This window comes from Lactuca serriola, chromosome 7 (genome assembly GCF_051521515.1).
Source record: "Lactuca serriola cultivar US96UC23 chromosome 7, Lser_US96UC23_V15, whole genome shotgun sequence".
Classification (NCBI taxonomy): Eukaryota; Viridiplantae; Streptophyta; class Magnoliopsida; order Asterales; family Asteraceae; genus Lactuca; species Lactuca serriola.
In genome coordinates, this window is record NC_136414.1 from 117,338,913 (window position 1) to 117,354,876 (window position 15,964).

Genomic DNA, 15,964 nt, shown 5'->3' on the forward strand with positions numbered 1-15,964 from the left:
CCCTCTAACACCTCGTTCCCGAGTTTATCAAAAGAAAAGAAAAGAAAAGAAAAGAATGTCACGAAAGAAAAGAAAAAAAGGAAAGGAAAACAAAATTTTCTTTTGTGTTCCCGAGTTGGAAAGAAATGGAAGAAAAATTAATCATTTTCTTCTTTCTTTCCAAATCCTCCCAAAGGAAGGAAAGATAGGAGGGAAAATGATCTTTCCATTTCTCCCCACTTTCCATTTGCTTTTCTTTCTTTGGTTAATTTGAACTCGGGCACGGGTGTAAGTGATTATCCTCTAAACAAAGGGAGTCTGTTGAATATCGTCATAAAATTGGTAGCACGAGCCTGCATAAACAGGCATTTAAAAATGATATTCACGACTTCTCCAATCTCCGTCGTAACGTCACCAAATTCTTCAATTCTCCCTTACGTCTCTCTCTCTGCTAGCCTCTCTCAGATCCCAGGGAGACCATCTACCTTTGTCCCCGCCTCCGTCAAGCGGGTTCCGGTTAAAGGCAGTAGAACACATTCCACTTCCACACCGCCGCCGCAAAGCGATATGTCAGTCACAGTTCCTATGCCAGCTGAGGATGAGCCCTTTATTAGTTCCAGAAACCGTAAGGATGAAGTGATAATTTGCTTTTTACACTTGTAGTGAATATGTACTACTACTACTACTATTATCTTGTTTAGGAAGTAGACGCCTCTATCTTGTTATCTGCGGTATTTTGAGCATATGGTGTGTGGGAATTGACGGTCTTGCAGCAAGTAGAGTTATCAGTGTGGATTCAGTTAGCCAATTTACAATCAGTTTGGGCGAAGTTGGGCACTCCGGTGGTGTTCACACGGTTAGGATCTGTGAGTATACTAGAATTAGAATCTGTTGGCATCCTGAGGGAGTGATGGGGTGAGGATCTGAGAGCATGCTAGAATTAATGACATGTTCGACTAATAAGCTGTTGTACTTAGGGTTTCTGATGTTTCATCTAGACTTGCAACCATGATTCAAAATACAAGCAGCTTAGACTAATTATTCTCATGGGAATAACAGATAACTAGATACAGTTAACCATCAGTAAAGTCAAATCGGTTGATGTATTCTCTTCCCTTTGCTTGGGACATGCGATGTAGGAATATCTGTGTGGTCTTGAAATGAAATGTGCGTCTGTGGGTTGGAGATTGATGCGCAACAGGCCAAATTATTCTCAGTTCCAAAATGTTAGGGAAACACCAAACAGTGTATGATACTTTGTAGTACACTACAACTTGTTGAATTGGCAAATGAAGTTATGCTTCTTAATAAGAGAGGGCTGTTTGATGATAAATGATGAATCATTAAAATTATGTCTCTTTATTATTATGTTGTAAATCGGTATACTAGTTTCTGGTTTTTAGTTGTTCTTTTTCCTTGTTTAACATTTTATTATTACATTTTTAGTTTAGTCTGTTTTTGGATTTACCATTAATTTCCCTTCACTAATAACCCTATGGCTGCATTAGTTACATGGAAGAAAACTGGATGGGATAAAGTTTATAATAATGAGGATGAGGAGGACATTCATGTGTTTTGTACAGACTATAGATGAGAGAGACCAAGAGGGAATCCTTGTTCCACCTTTTTGAGTGGGACAAAGAATTGCAATTTTGTGTTGCTGACATGAATGCAATGTTCTGTTTCTGTCCTACTCCATCCTTGTTAAGAAATATGGTTTATTTATGGAATATATCTTTTGCTACCATTTTTTAGGTTAACAGGGATTCTTTATGCTCATATTTATTAATATTAAGTCACATTGTTGCAGGTGATGGTGATGGGGCAGTCTCTTCTAGTCAAACCGTGCCTAAGAAGAATAAAAATAAATACTCTATCCGCTCTATTAGCTGTTATGGTGTAGACCTTACACCGGATAATTGTGCAGTTGCTATGGTATATTTTGTCCAAGGAGTCTTGGGGCTTTCTAGACTCGCTGTCAGCTTTTATTTAAAGGATGATTTACATCTAGACCCTGCGGAGGTACATCAATATTAGTATATTTACCTATTTATTTGCAATTAATAGAATACAAGTGAAAATGTGTACAAAATCTACCTTTCTGTCCCTTTTGTGCAAAACCAAGGAGACTTTGTGCACCTGTGTCACTCTTTCATTCTTTGTTTTGCCACACATCTTTAGAGGTTATTTTTGTCTCTGCACATAAATTCTTTTAGGTTCACGGAATTTCATTCCAGCCTGGTGTTTAGTTGTTAATGAATATGAAATTCAATTCCGTTTGGATTCACAACATCCTTTGACCGATGGATTTCTAAATTCCGTCCTAAAACCTGTGGAGTTCAATCCCAAGCATCTCCTTCTTGTTAATAATATAGGTTCTCAAATACCCTTCTATTTTCTAAAAGGGCAACTTTAAATATTTATAATTTAGCTTTTATCTGAAAACAAATATATATATATATATATATATATATATATATATATACTGTATGTTTAAGTTGAATGTTACTGTCAAATGAAGTTTCACCCAAGTCCGAAGGTTGGCCTTTACAAAAGGAATAGAGAAGAAGATTACTGTTTTATTGTTAATATGTCTATGGATTAGCTCATAATCTAGTTTGTAGTTATTAATATTTATTTAGCTAATACTAACCAGCCATACGTTATTACATGGTTGACTAGACAGCTGTGATAACCGGTTTTTCAGCGTTGCCTTGGCTTATTAAGCCGGTGTATGGTTTTATCAGGTGCGTGCATATTTTTACTACAAAACCTGTAGGCTGCTTTTGTTACACTGAACTGGACTGGACAGAACAGGACAAAATTTGAATGATGAGGTTGAGGACATTCACATTCACATTCACCCTCACGCAACCAACGCATGAGAGAGAGAGAGAGAGAGAGAGAGAGAGATGAAGAGGGGAGTGGGTGTGGGTCCCATTGACATCATAGTTGTGCATAACAATTAACAATTAACAATTAACAATTAACAATTTTTTTTTCTTTTTGTAGTGACTCGGTCCCACTTTTTGGGTATCGAAGAAGGTCGTATCTAGTTTTATCCGGACTCCTTGGAGCTCTTTCATGGAGTTTAATGGCCGGTTTTGTTGATGGCAAGTATGGTGCTGCTTTATGCATACTTCTTGGCTCTCTTTCTGTTGCTTTTTCAGATGTTGTAAGTACCACTACTACTTGTATTGTATTCTTATTTACGTAGGCTGTGCAGACATATAAAAATCCTAGGATTCAGGACCCGAAACCAATCTCACTGCTTCAAAAAATTTCTTCTCTATTTTAGGACTCAAAACCCCCGTTAATTATGGGTTGTTGGTTAGTCTAATAATGTGTTGCACCCTGTGTATATCTAATCTTATTTGAGTTGAGGATATAAAAAGTTGTAAACTTGCAGTAGTTGTAATCGCTGGTCTAAATAGATGCAGTACTTTCAATATAATTTTTAATTGTGTGACGAGGACCTATAAAACCAAGCTTTAAGAAAAAATTAAATAAAAAATAGAAAGGTATTTCTCCCAAGTCCCACCTAATAAAAATCACCAGCATATTGTTTAATTTTGGAAACCACACTTTGTAGGTTTTAGCGATTATTTATGTGGTAAAAATTAATTGATTTGTTGTTTGCTATTAATCTATAACTACAGCCTAGCCTACTACTGTACAACAACTAATGAAACATATGATTCGGGGATTTTAGAAAAATAATTGAAAATGTGGATTTCTACCAAATCATAGCCACATCATGTAATCTAATCCAAACCAAAGTAGATGAATTAAAACATGAATCACACATAGCACTTAAGCCTATCATCATCGCACCTAATCTAGGGTGTTATTGGCATGGTGGCTCATGCCCGTTGCCTAGCTATTGAGTAAAGCACAACTTAAATCATTAAGGGAAAAGTTATAATGGTTGTTAACAGAATCACAATAGAAATATGGAAATTACATTGATTTGGAAGGAAATTACCTTAAGGAGGTGATGTGAGAACTGTAGCCCTCCACATAGCTAATTCTTCACATGTATCCAATAAATGATCCTTGAATGGTTGAGAGTTGATTAGTTTAGCACTTGATTCTCTAAAATGTAGAGAATTAGGCTCCATTGGACTAGGAAGGAATCTTTCGTCTTGTCCTATCTAGAAAGGTTTTTATTATACGCTACCCACACCTGACACCTCCTTTCGTTCCTTTGTCATTAAGGTTAATTCTACTTTTCTACTTCAGAAAGTCAGTGTCTTTTACAATTTCAAAAACCCCACCCTCCATCCAGACCAAAGCAAATAAGCAATGAGCCAGAGCAACAACTAAAGTCAAGAGAATGCTGGTGGTCTGTTTGTTTGTAAATTTTAATTCCATGGTTTAAACTGTTACATGTTGTTGTTGTAGGTCGTAGATTCCATGGTTGTAGAGAGAGCACGTGGTGAGACACAAAGTGTATCAGGATCTCTTCAATCACTATGTTGGGGATCCTCGGCCTTTGGAGGAATCGTAAGCTCCTACTTTAGTGGCTCCCTGGTGCATGCTTATGGTGTAAGGTATGCTCAAAAAAAAAAAAAAAAAAAAAAATCCCAACCAACTGATGTGGTGTGTAAATGAAGAATTATTGTGCTAATTTTCACAGGTTTGTTTTTGGTCTTACGGCGTTGCTTCCTTTGTTGACATCTGCGGTTGCTGTGTTAGTCAAAGAGCAACGTATGGGGCGTGGTTCATCAAAAGATACTACTACTACTAGTACTAGTATTCTTCAGCTGTGGCAAGCAGTCAGACAACCCAATGTCTTCCTTCCCACTTTATTTATATTTCTCTGGCAGGCAACTCCTCACTCCGAATCCGCCATGTTTTACTTCACGTACGCACATCATCATATTTTATATTATATATTTACCTTTTGTTGTGCAGTACAAGTTGTATTGCGTTTTTCATGAATTAATTAATTAAAAAAAAAGGCTAGACACTCTACTCTACATCTCTCGTTTGTGCACAAGATGTATATGGTATTTAAACTAGCCTTAGACAAGGGCTATTTTCAATGATGAGAAGGGAGGGCATTTTTGCACAGACCTCCTTTTTAGGAGGGAATAATAGATTCCAATTTTGTCTCATTATGTGTAACAAAACAAACAGGGCCATTTTTTTGACGCAAGACATGTATGTTCTCTGTTGTGCATACAGAACAAATAAGCTGGGTTTTACACCAGAGTTCCTGGGGCGTGTTAAGCTTGTGACATCAATTGCTTCGCTTCTTGGTGTTGGACTTTATAATGGATATCTGAAAAATGTTCCTTTGCGCAAAATTTTTCTTGCTACTACTCTTACTGGTACTGCCCTTGGCCTCACTCAGGTTTGTATTCAATTTCTTTTTTTTCCCCCCAAAATCCACAACCTACTTTCGTCTGTTACTTTTCCTAACACTATTACCAGTTTATTCAAATTAAATCAATATACCTTTTTTATTCATGGACTGATGAAAGTAGGTTTTGCTTTATGGATTTTGCACTAATCTATTCTACGGATTTTATTATTTGTAGCTTATCCTTGTGACCGGGCTAAATAGGCAGTTTGGTATAAGTGATGAGTGGTTTGCAATTGGGGATTCTTTAATCATAACAGTTCTTGGTCAGGTATGTAATAATTCATGCTACTCCTACAATTACGTTTTGCTTTCTTTGCTAAGAGGCCAATTCAATAACAATTTTTCAAACCCAACTAACCACACTGTAACTCATGCCAACATTACAAACACTGTATCCGCTAATTGTATAAAATCCACTATGTTTTCGGCAGTCTTTTAGATTAACCATATTTCTTATATTTATAATATCACTCCAACCATACAAGTTTGAGACATCTATTTAATATAACAATTTTTACTTTTTTTTTTTTTTCTTCTTTTGCCTTATATGGCGTATTTATAGAAGAAAAAAGAAAAGTATATGTGCTTGTCTGTTCTTTTAATAATAATAATAATAATAATAATAATAATAATAGTTATGCCACGTCATATGCCAAATTTTCAAAAATAGCCAAAAACCTCTTTAACCTGATATCACAGATCATTATGGCCAATATAAAAGAAAAACGTCTCAAACTTGTATGGTTGGTTTAATTGGAAAAACTAAAAATCGGTGGTGAAAACTTTGCTCGCTCGCGCTACAAATATGGGCAATGCTTGCTACTTTTTTTTTTTTTTTTTTTTTTTTTTTTTTTTTTTTATTTTAAATGTACTATATTTGTTAAACATTGCTAATTTGCTATTGCCAATAAAGGAATGCAAGTATGCTGCCATTTATATTTTAGTGTTAGGAAATGTAACCACATACATTGCCGTTTATGCGTAAAGCAAGTATGCTGGTAAATAGGGAAGTATATTGCCAACTTTGGTAAAAAGAGTGAAGTATTTTGCTATTTATTTCCCGCAATTTGCCAAAAAAAGATGTATAATACCTATTAACTTAGGAGAGAATTCAGAAAACTCTCGTTGTTTTAAAGCTATAATATAAACCGAACCAAACCAAACCTATATGGAATTGTTTTGTAATATATATATATATATATATATATATATATATATATATATATATATAGAGAGAGAGAGAGAGAGAGAGAGAGAGAGAGAGAGAGAGAGAGAGAGAGAGGTTCAAATATGGATTAACATCTATTGTGCGGACGTATGGACAATGCTATTCTGTGAGAATGACAGAAAATATGCTGTTTGATAATGTGAATACATTCAATCTTACATAACTATTGTCATTATCACACATTCTCACTAGTTAAACCGTCTATAAGGTTATTATAGATTTTTTTATTATTATTCTCATTCTGTCAGAATGTTCAAAATGTTTATTGAGTCGTATTCTGTAAGAATAAAAATGAGTGAAAAATGATGCATGAGAACAAAAATGAATAAGAATTATTGTGAATGCATTAAAATGACAATAGTTGTGTGAAGTTGAACGCATTTACATTACTAAACAACCTATTTTCTTAGTAATTCTCATAGAATAGCAATATCCACACGTCCACACAATAGTTGTCCATCCACATTATATATATATATATATATATATATATATATATATATATATATATATATATATATATATATATATTGTCATTTTAGTTTCGGTTGCCAAAAAAAAAAAACTTGAAAAAAGGATCTGGTTAAACCAAACCTCTTGGAAACTTAAACGAAGCAAAAAGATGGGTTTCAGTTTTTATTAGGGTTGAGTCATCTGATATTGGATGAGTGGATAAGTGTAGTGATGATGATATCTGATATACGTGAGTGGAGCATAAACGAAAAGTTGGTGACATCCCATATACTGTGTTGGTGTAATAAAGAAAAATATAAATAAAAAATGATTTGATTTTTGATTTTTTTTTTTTTTTTTGCAGGCGTCTTTCATGCCGGTTCTTGTTCTAGCGGCAAGGCTGTGTCCTGAGGGGATGGAAGCAACGCTGTTTGCAACCCTGATGTCTGTATCGAATGGTGGTAGTGTCCTTGGGGGTCTTTTTGGTGCGGGTTTAACCCAGGTTTTGGGTATCACCAAGGATCGCTTTGACAGCTTGGCCCTTCTTATAATCATCTGCAACTTCAGCTCCTTGCTACCATTGCCACTCCTACACCTTCTTCCCAATCATAATCCCCTTCCCAATCCCAAACCAAAGGAAGATGTCCCTGTTCAGTTCAAGTCTAGTTGATACTACTCATACTCATCATCACATCACCCTTCTAACACTACTTATATATAAACAGATCATCATAACAATACTGTAAATATTCTAAGATTCATCAAAATCTTTAATCAACTTTTTTTAGACTACTTATTGTAGCCAACCCAAATTCTAGGTTGGGAACAACATATTATTAACCTAAACTCGATAAATGGGTAAAATTTTGCTATTATTATTATATTCAGAAAAGATGATGAAAACTATAAGAATCGTTATTTGCAAAAATATAAATAAGTCGATACCAACAAATCCTTTGAACAAGGATAAAGGGATAATAAAGACATTAATCTAGATAAATGGGTAATTTTTGCTAAAAGCGGTTTAGTGGTTTTGGATAACTCCAAAAGAACTGTATCCAAGACAAACTTTGATTGGTTTATAGTAGGGATAATGATTGAAAATGGTAAATATACTTTTTGATTTCTATATTACATCTATCAGGTTATAACCTGTAAAATCCATAGTACCTGTAAAATCCATGTAAAATCCATAGTACCTGTAAAATCCATGGTTGGTATGTGTAAAATTATTATATAGACACAAAAGAATATTAAATGTCAACAAAAGGATATACTAAGTTTTTATATATCTTCTTGATTCAAAATCTTAGATATACATGTTTTGATTTCATTAGCTTCTAATGATATGTAGGTCTAAGATGAAATTTATTGGAAAAAAAGTGTTTTTGGATTATAAAAATAATATGTCAAAGTCTAATGAACATATAATTTAATAATAATGATATTTTACAATTTTTCATATAAATAAATTAATGTTTTTATATAGTTTTTTGTACCATGTAATCTTATTGAAGACTCCCAAGCTTGCTACTTGTTTGTTTTTGTTTAGTTCAATAGTTGGCCACAAAAGAAATATAAAAGTACTACAAAAAAAAAAAAAAAAAAAAAAAAAAAAAAAAAAAAAAAAACTCAACTAATAGTTTTCAAACATTGTGGGTTTTAGTTTATTCTGTTTGGTTTAATAGGATTTTTAACAATTTCAATTTAGCATAATAAAAAAAATAAGTTTATTTTAACCAAACTAATAACGTGATGATTGTTTAAAAACCAAGTAACTATTAAAATACAGCAATCGTAATATGAAAGTTGAATGATATATTTGATAAATATGAAATAGAGTAAAGTTCTTAATAAAAAAGAAATTGGAATTTTAATGGTGTTATAGAGAAATATGAAAGTTGGATGTTACATTATACAAATAGACGAAAGAGCGTTGCTATTTCTTACATTTAGCCGAATGTATAAAGTTTTGAAGTGGAAAGGAAAAAGGATACATTTTAAGTGTACATCTCAGGAACTTGCATTCAGAATTAAGGCAATGCTGATTTATAAACTACAATAAATTATGCATAATTATAGCGAAAAATTTCTCAATAGTTTTCGCATTCTTTTGCAGAAAATGAAAGATTCTTTGTCATCTCAATTTATTCATTTTGTAAGAAAAAAGTTAGTATTGACCATCACCTTGGCTATACAACATTCCTGTTGTTTCTTCAGCCAACCTTTTCTTTTATCATGTCTTCCAAAATGGCAAGATTTTTTTTTTTTTTTTTATCTTTGTCCCCTTACCACCACTATAATGACGTAAATTTTCAAAATAATTTTTCACTTTTCAACAACCGAATTTATATTTAAACATTCTCAAAACATGTGTTCAACTGTAGTTATCAAAATAATACATATCCCAATATCACAAATAAAATCTCCTGACTACGGATCACGCCGGCGTCTTTCCACGGTCCTCTCTAGTACCTGAAACACATAACACAACTGTAAGCATAAATGCTTAGTGAGTTCCCCAAAATACCGCATACAACACATACGCCACTCGAGGCTATAGTACGACCTTCCGACAGATGTGTCTCAGCGGGACCCTCCAGTCCTGTAGCTCGTTGGACCCTCTGGTCCGGTCATAGCTCGTTGGGTCCTCTGGTCCGGTCTAAATCGTTGGACCCTCCGGTCCGGTCTGTATCGTTGGACCCTCCGGTCCGGTCTATACAATCATATAAAATACATATATCACATAGCACATAAACTCATTCATAGCACATAATCTCATACATAGGACATAGGACCCTCCGGTCAACACATAAATACCACTCTAGGTAACGTATAGTGAGAAGACTCACCTCAGGTAACTCGGTAACTCTGAAATCTCGGACTCTGTGAGATAGGATCTAGCCTCCGCCTAATCATATGAAATAAACACTCAGCATCAACACATTTCCCAAGGCTAGACCACTCCCTCCCTTAGCACTCTCAAGAGGGTAAAAGACCATTTTACCCCTCGAATGGCTCAAATACCCTAAAGTTGACCAAACCCTAAAAGTCAACAAATGTCAACCCTCCGGGTTACGTTGCGCATACCAAACATGTACGCAGGGCGTACCCGGTGCCTTCACAGAATCGGGGTGCGCGACCCCTTACGCTGCGCGTACTGGGATTACGCCCAACGTAAGTCCCAGTTCACCTACTTTATGGATTTTGGTCTTAAACGGTTAAGACATGAACTCATATCTCAGATCTGAATTCTCTAGGGTTACTTACTCCATAAAGTTGAAACCTTTAAGCCTTTGCATGGCTGTAAAGGTCACCCATCACTCAAAACACCTTTCCTCTTTCCATGTTAAGTCCATAACTTATGCATGACTCAATATCCACGGCCAAGATTGGATTTTTATGAAACCTCAGCACATAATACACTGGGAAAGGCCAGATCTAAGCTTATGGAGACTCTTTGCACATAAAGTCTCCACCTTTGAACCAAAAACCCTAAAAATGGGTCCATAAAGCAAAACTCATGAAAGGCAAGGGAAGCTTTGAGCTTTTTACCTCAGGAAGAAGCTCCAACCTCTATAGAACTCGGATCTACTCTTGCTCTCCAACTTCTAGCTCCAACAATGGCTTCCTCTTCTCCTTCTTCACCTTAAAAAGGCACCTTCAAGCTCAAGAACACACATACAAGCTTAATACGGGTTTTCTGCTCTCTTAGGGCTCACTTAATGAAGTATGGTGGCTGGGGCAAAGGACTTTACGTTTCTTTTATAGTGCACAAGCCATATTTAGGGTTTGCATCTGGGCACCTTCCGCCCAGCGTAACCCTGGGTACCCCCAGCGTACCCAGGCAAGTCCGCGTCCAAAATAAGTGCGCGAGTACGCGCGACGTACCCCTCATTACGCCCAACGTACTCATAAGTCCAATATTTCAACTTAAGGGACTTATCTTGACAGCTTGCAAAAATAGAAGGGTTAAATAGCTTACCTTAGTTTCAGGATGTTACAACCACCAAGAATAAGAATGGACTTTGGTTCATTGGATAGGCTTGAAAAAGGACACAATAAATCTATCATGTCAGTTATCAAATTAAGCATTCTGTCTCTTTTGCTTTTTAACTACATAGTTACCATTTTCCTCCTTCATTCATTAGATTTTTTATAACAATATTTCTATAGTTGAAATACTTCCCTCCAACAACACTGAAACCAAAATATAAAAAAACTTCAATAAAAAAATCTAATTTTTCAGCAAACGTGATTATTTACCAAACTACCCCTTGCTCTCTTAATCATATGTATAAAATAAATTTATGAAAAGAGAAGAGACCATAAGAAACACCACACACTTGAGCCAAAGATTCTGAACATAGATATTCAATGTCATCCACCATAGTTTGCATAACAATATTCGTCCCCAAACATTTTCCTATTCGTTTATAATAATGTTGGTTGCAACAACACATGAAAAAAATTATTTACAGCGTCATGAAGAAACTTTTTTAAAGAAACTATCTCATAAGTAATATTTCATACCATTTTAGTGTTTTGTGGAAAGATCATATAGATTAAAAATAATTATATAAAATAAAGTGGTAGGTCAAGCTACCTTATTAGACCCAAAAGAATTGACAATTGTATGGGTAGCTAATAGATTGGTGCATTGTGCACACAACACCAAATTATCTTGTCTTTGGTCATTATAGATGACAGGGAGATTAATTTCATCCACATGAACCACACTACAAAACCCATGTAATTAAGGTTGTTGAAAAAAAAACTATGGTTTAATTATAAAAAACTAAATGTAAAAAGTAGCAATGTACTATACGAAAAATGTTTCATTTCCTATTACTACAACATTAGTGATTCAAAGAGACACTATCTTGAAATTCCCATCACCCTTTTAGAGGTTATAGTTAATGATAAACATTAACTAACGGCAATTTAAACATTATTTAACCAGACGTGGTAAATAGTGAAGAGAAATGTTAGTTTTTCCTTGATATAAAGACATAAACAAAAGCGAGCAAGAGGAGGAGTGTACTTTGTTGTGTTTTACTATCCATAAAACGACCTGAACAAAAAATAATAATGAATATCCAGACACACAATATCTACATACTAACCAAACACAACTTCCAATAGCAAATTCTGCACAATGACACACACAAAAGTTCTCATGGGCATTTTATCAAGCACATACAATGCAATATGTAAGGAGAAAATAAAAAATATATTTGGGTTTAATATAGCATCAAACACACACAACCATATATATATATATATATATATATATATATATATATATATATATATATATATATAGTCAAGATCAAATAAGAAGGAAATTTTTGGTAGGAAGGTAAAAAGTTTTTTTCTACATATTTTTTTCGCGAACAAACAAAATGAATCATTAGATGATTCATTTGTAAGATGATTCACAAGAAAAAATTCTCAAAAAAACATCTCGATGATTCATTTATAAAATGATTTTGTTGTTATTCACTAAAATTGTCACAAAAGTGAATTTTTTCATAATTTACTTAAAAATGAATCATAAAGATGTTTTTTTGGGAAATTTTTTCTTGTGAATCATCTTACAAATGAATCATCTAGTGATTCATTTCTTTTGTTCGTCAAAAAAATATGTAGAAAAAAAACTTCTTACCTTCCTACCAACAAAAATTTCTTACCGGATCTATATCTTATATATATATATATATATATATATATATATAATTTTTTGACATCTTTTATATGAAATAATGAAATCGTTATATGAAATAAAGAAATCATTTATATCGATAGAAATCAAAACATATATAATCAGGATATCAAAAACTTACCAGTTGTAGATGAACACGACTTCCAACAGCAGACACATGATGATGACGATAGGGACCAATGAATAGAAATCAAAACATATATAAGTAGGAGGTGGAATTGCAATCAACATTATGCAAATTAATTTCATCCTCAATTCTAGGATTTTCGTAATCGACTTAAAAAATTTCGCTGATTTGTCATCAGGAAACTATGAAAAATGTGAGCGGGATTTTGATTAGTATATGTGAAGTTGCATAATTTGTATTATCTGTATTATCTATATTTAAATGTAGGTAAATTTATAACATTAAAACCGATTTACTAATTTTTTGGACCTGATTATGAAATCAAATCGTATTGTTGTATTTACAAGTTGAATTTTAGAAGCTCAAGAGGCAGATACGTGACAATTAAATAATTTGACACATGACAGTAGGAGATTCAACCTATTTATTTATTAGAAAGGGAGATTATCTATATTCTTATAAATTTTAGAATTATATATATATATATATATATATATATATATATATATATATATATATATATATATATGCACACACACACACACATAGGGAGTGGTTCAAATGAGAACCAAAAAACAACTTAAGAACCAATTAATTAAGGAAAATGCTTGTTAAAACACAAAATGGCATAAATTGTAATTATCTTGAAATACAAGGTTTGCTCTGTATCATATTAACAAAAAAACACGGTGGAAATTTCATAATTATATAAAACATATTATCCGATTCATTAATTTGCCAGAACACTTCAAAACCCTAATTTAATTCACGACTTTTTCAAAATAACAAAAACCCCTAATTCACTGCAACGCGATCACTCAGATAAAATTCAAAAACAACATAAATCTAGTCGATATGATGACAAAAAGACGTAAAACAAGAGGGTTTGTAAAAAAAATCGAGCGATAATTCAACTGATGAAGAAATGACTCAAAAAAAAAAAACAAACTACGAACATTTCAGCTGAAGAAACTTGATTCACACCGATCCAAACTACGACAAAAAAAGAACAAACATCAAAAAGGATGATTTCATCAGAAAAACTCAAGCTACAGACAAAACAACACTCATCAAAGAAGATAAAACCCTAAATACAGTATAAAACGTAATAAATTCAAAAAACTTTATAGATTTAAATCTAAAAATGAACTAATAGTAGACGATTTCATTGTAAAATCTTTGTATTTAGTTATAGCATAATTTTTTTTAAAAAGTATGCTCGTCTTAAACTGTGAATAAAAATATTTTATAGATTTAAATATAAAAACAATTTTAAGTTGACATCGTAATAATGATTTTAAATTATGAATGTTAAATTTTATATATGAATGATTTTATAGATTTATAAATTTAAAATAATGATTTTCAATTGTGAATGATGATAATTACTTAAAACTATGATTATTGAATATTAAATATATATAATTTTTTAAACTGTGATACATGATAAATGATAAATGTTGAGATTATAAAATATAAAATTACAATTTTAACTTTATATATGTATCACATATGAAGAAATGACAATAGAACAAACAAATATAGAAAAAAAATCTAACTGTGAATTTATTGAAATTTTAAATTGTGAATTTGCCTTTAGTGTATATAAAATATCACATATTTAATATTAAGTTTTAAATATATATAATATACATTAACTAACACATGATTTAAAGTTAAAATGTGCATGTAAAAACAAAAGAAAAGAAGATAAAGAAAGTGAATCTAAAGAAAGAAAAAAGCAGTTATGACAAAAACATTGATAAGGAAACAAATAACAAGACATATTCAAATACAAAAACCAAAACAATCAAATGATAAATGTATCATACATTAATGAAAAGAATTTAATTTTTGTTTCTTATTCTTAAAAATCTTAAAATTTCATTTTTTACTATATTTTCAGATAAGGGAAAAAGCATTTTGATGAAAAAAATCAAAAAAGAGAGCTAAATATGTTCAAGGGACAACAAGACAAACAAGATCACAAACACCTAACAACATAGATCAACAAAATCAAGGTACAATATACAGCTACTATGTCGGACCATTACCATTTCTAATTGTAAGAATAATTTAAAATAATTTAATTTCTCATAAAATAAAAATATTTAATACTAATGTTAATCAAACTTATGTTGTTTTCATTTATCTTATAGCTTCTGTATGTGCATAGGACTCAATGTGTTCAACTGTCACACCCCCGAACCAGATGACGGAAACGTCCGGGGGCTTGATGTGACGTCATCTTTGTAGTATCATCATAGAGTATATAATTGAAACATAACATCATCATCATAATCACACATGTAATATAACAACATTCATTGTTTACATCAAGTATTATGTTTCAATAACATGCCAAAATAGTCAAAGTACGATGAAATATAACAAAATATCCATGAATTCTTTCTGTCCAACCTGCTCAACGATTTCCTGAGAATACAAGTTAATTTAAAAGGTCAACATAAGAATGTTGGTGAGTTCATAAGCATGTTTGAGAAAATGATTTGTATTACTTTGTAAACAGCAGAAAAACCTATAATATCTGAAAACAGTTTAGTAGGTCTGTGTCCGATCTTGTATTAATGCATGTGTATTAATGTTACTAGAATGCAAAGAAAGTATGGAGAGAATGAAAAAGAGAATATAAAGAGAATGACCCAGACAACCCGATGTTGTCTGTGAAAGAGAATGCTAGTATCTCAACCCCCAAGGTTGAGTACCAACGCGAGTATGTTACCGAGTAATCCGAAGAGAAGATAATGGTTTCTCGTAAATTTTATAACGTTAATTCCTCTAAGTGAGTCGTTATAACCATACTAGATAATGACAATTTCGCTTGTCATGACGTTTTTGGATGCCAACGGAATAAGGTAAGGTTTTTGTCACCCTAGACTGGTCTAGTCTAACTGTAGCGAACAGCTCAAGTGTGGGGTGTCACCCCCGTATAGATCTATACACAAACCCTCGCTCTCCCTCCAAGAGACTCTGGTTATAACTACAGGCTATGATCGTACACTCAATAGGTGTCAACCGACGCGTCTCACTAGATCCTTAATCGAATTTACGCAAAAAGAA

The 15,964-nt window shown here is 32.9% G+C and overlaps 1 protein-coding gene across 2 annotated transcripts; it reads left to right on the top strand.

Annotated features, from left to right (window-relative positions):
• Positions 1-271: 271 nt before the first annotated feature.
• Positions 272-7,823, top strand: LOC145061588 (Major facilitator superfamily protein). Of its 2 annotated transcripts, none has more exons than XM_079009118.1 (9): positions 272-604; positions 1,790-2,001; positions 2,662-2,726; positions 2,992-3,154; positions 4,384-4,532; positions 4,619-4,846; positions 5,170-5,338; positions 5,526-5,618; positions 7,396-7,823. In XM_079009118.1, the coding sequence occupies exons 1-9, from the start codon at positions 355-357 to the stop codon at positions 7,699-7,701; spliced, it is 1,635 nt and encodes a 544-aa protein (XP_078865244.1). In that variant the 5' UTR covers positions 272-354; the 3' UTR covers positions 7,702-7,823. The 2 variants fall into 2 exon arrangements, with proteins under 2 accessions (XP_078865244.1, XP_078865245.1); XM_079009119.1 differs by lacking the exon at positions 272-604 and adding an exon at positions 1,208-1,226.
• The last annotated feature ends 8,141 nt before the right edge of the window (positions 7,824-15,964 follow it).

Excerpts from the sequence above, each read along its gene's own strand:
- LOC145061588 (XM_079009118.1), top strand. The coding sequence starts at position 355 with ATGATATTCACGACTTCTCCAATCTCCGTCGTAACGTCACCAAATTCT. Across the intron at positions 2,727-2,991 it reads CCGGTGTATGGTTTTATCAG|TGACTCGGTCCCACTTTTTG; the intron begins GTGCGTGCATAT and ends TTCTTTTTGTAG. Across the intron at positions 3,155-4,383 it reads CTGTTGCTTTTTCAGATGTT|GTCGTAGATTCCATGGTTGT; the intron begins GTAAGTACCACT and ends TTGTTGTTGTAG.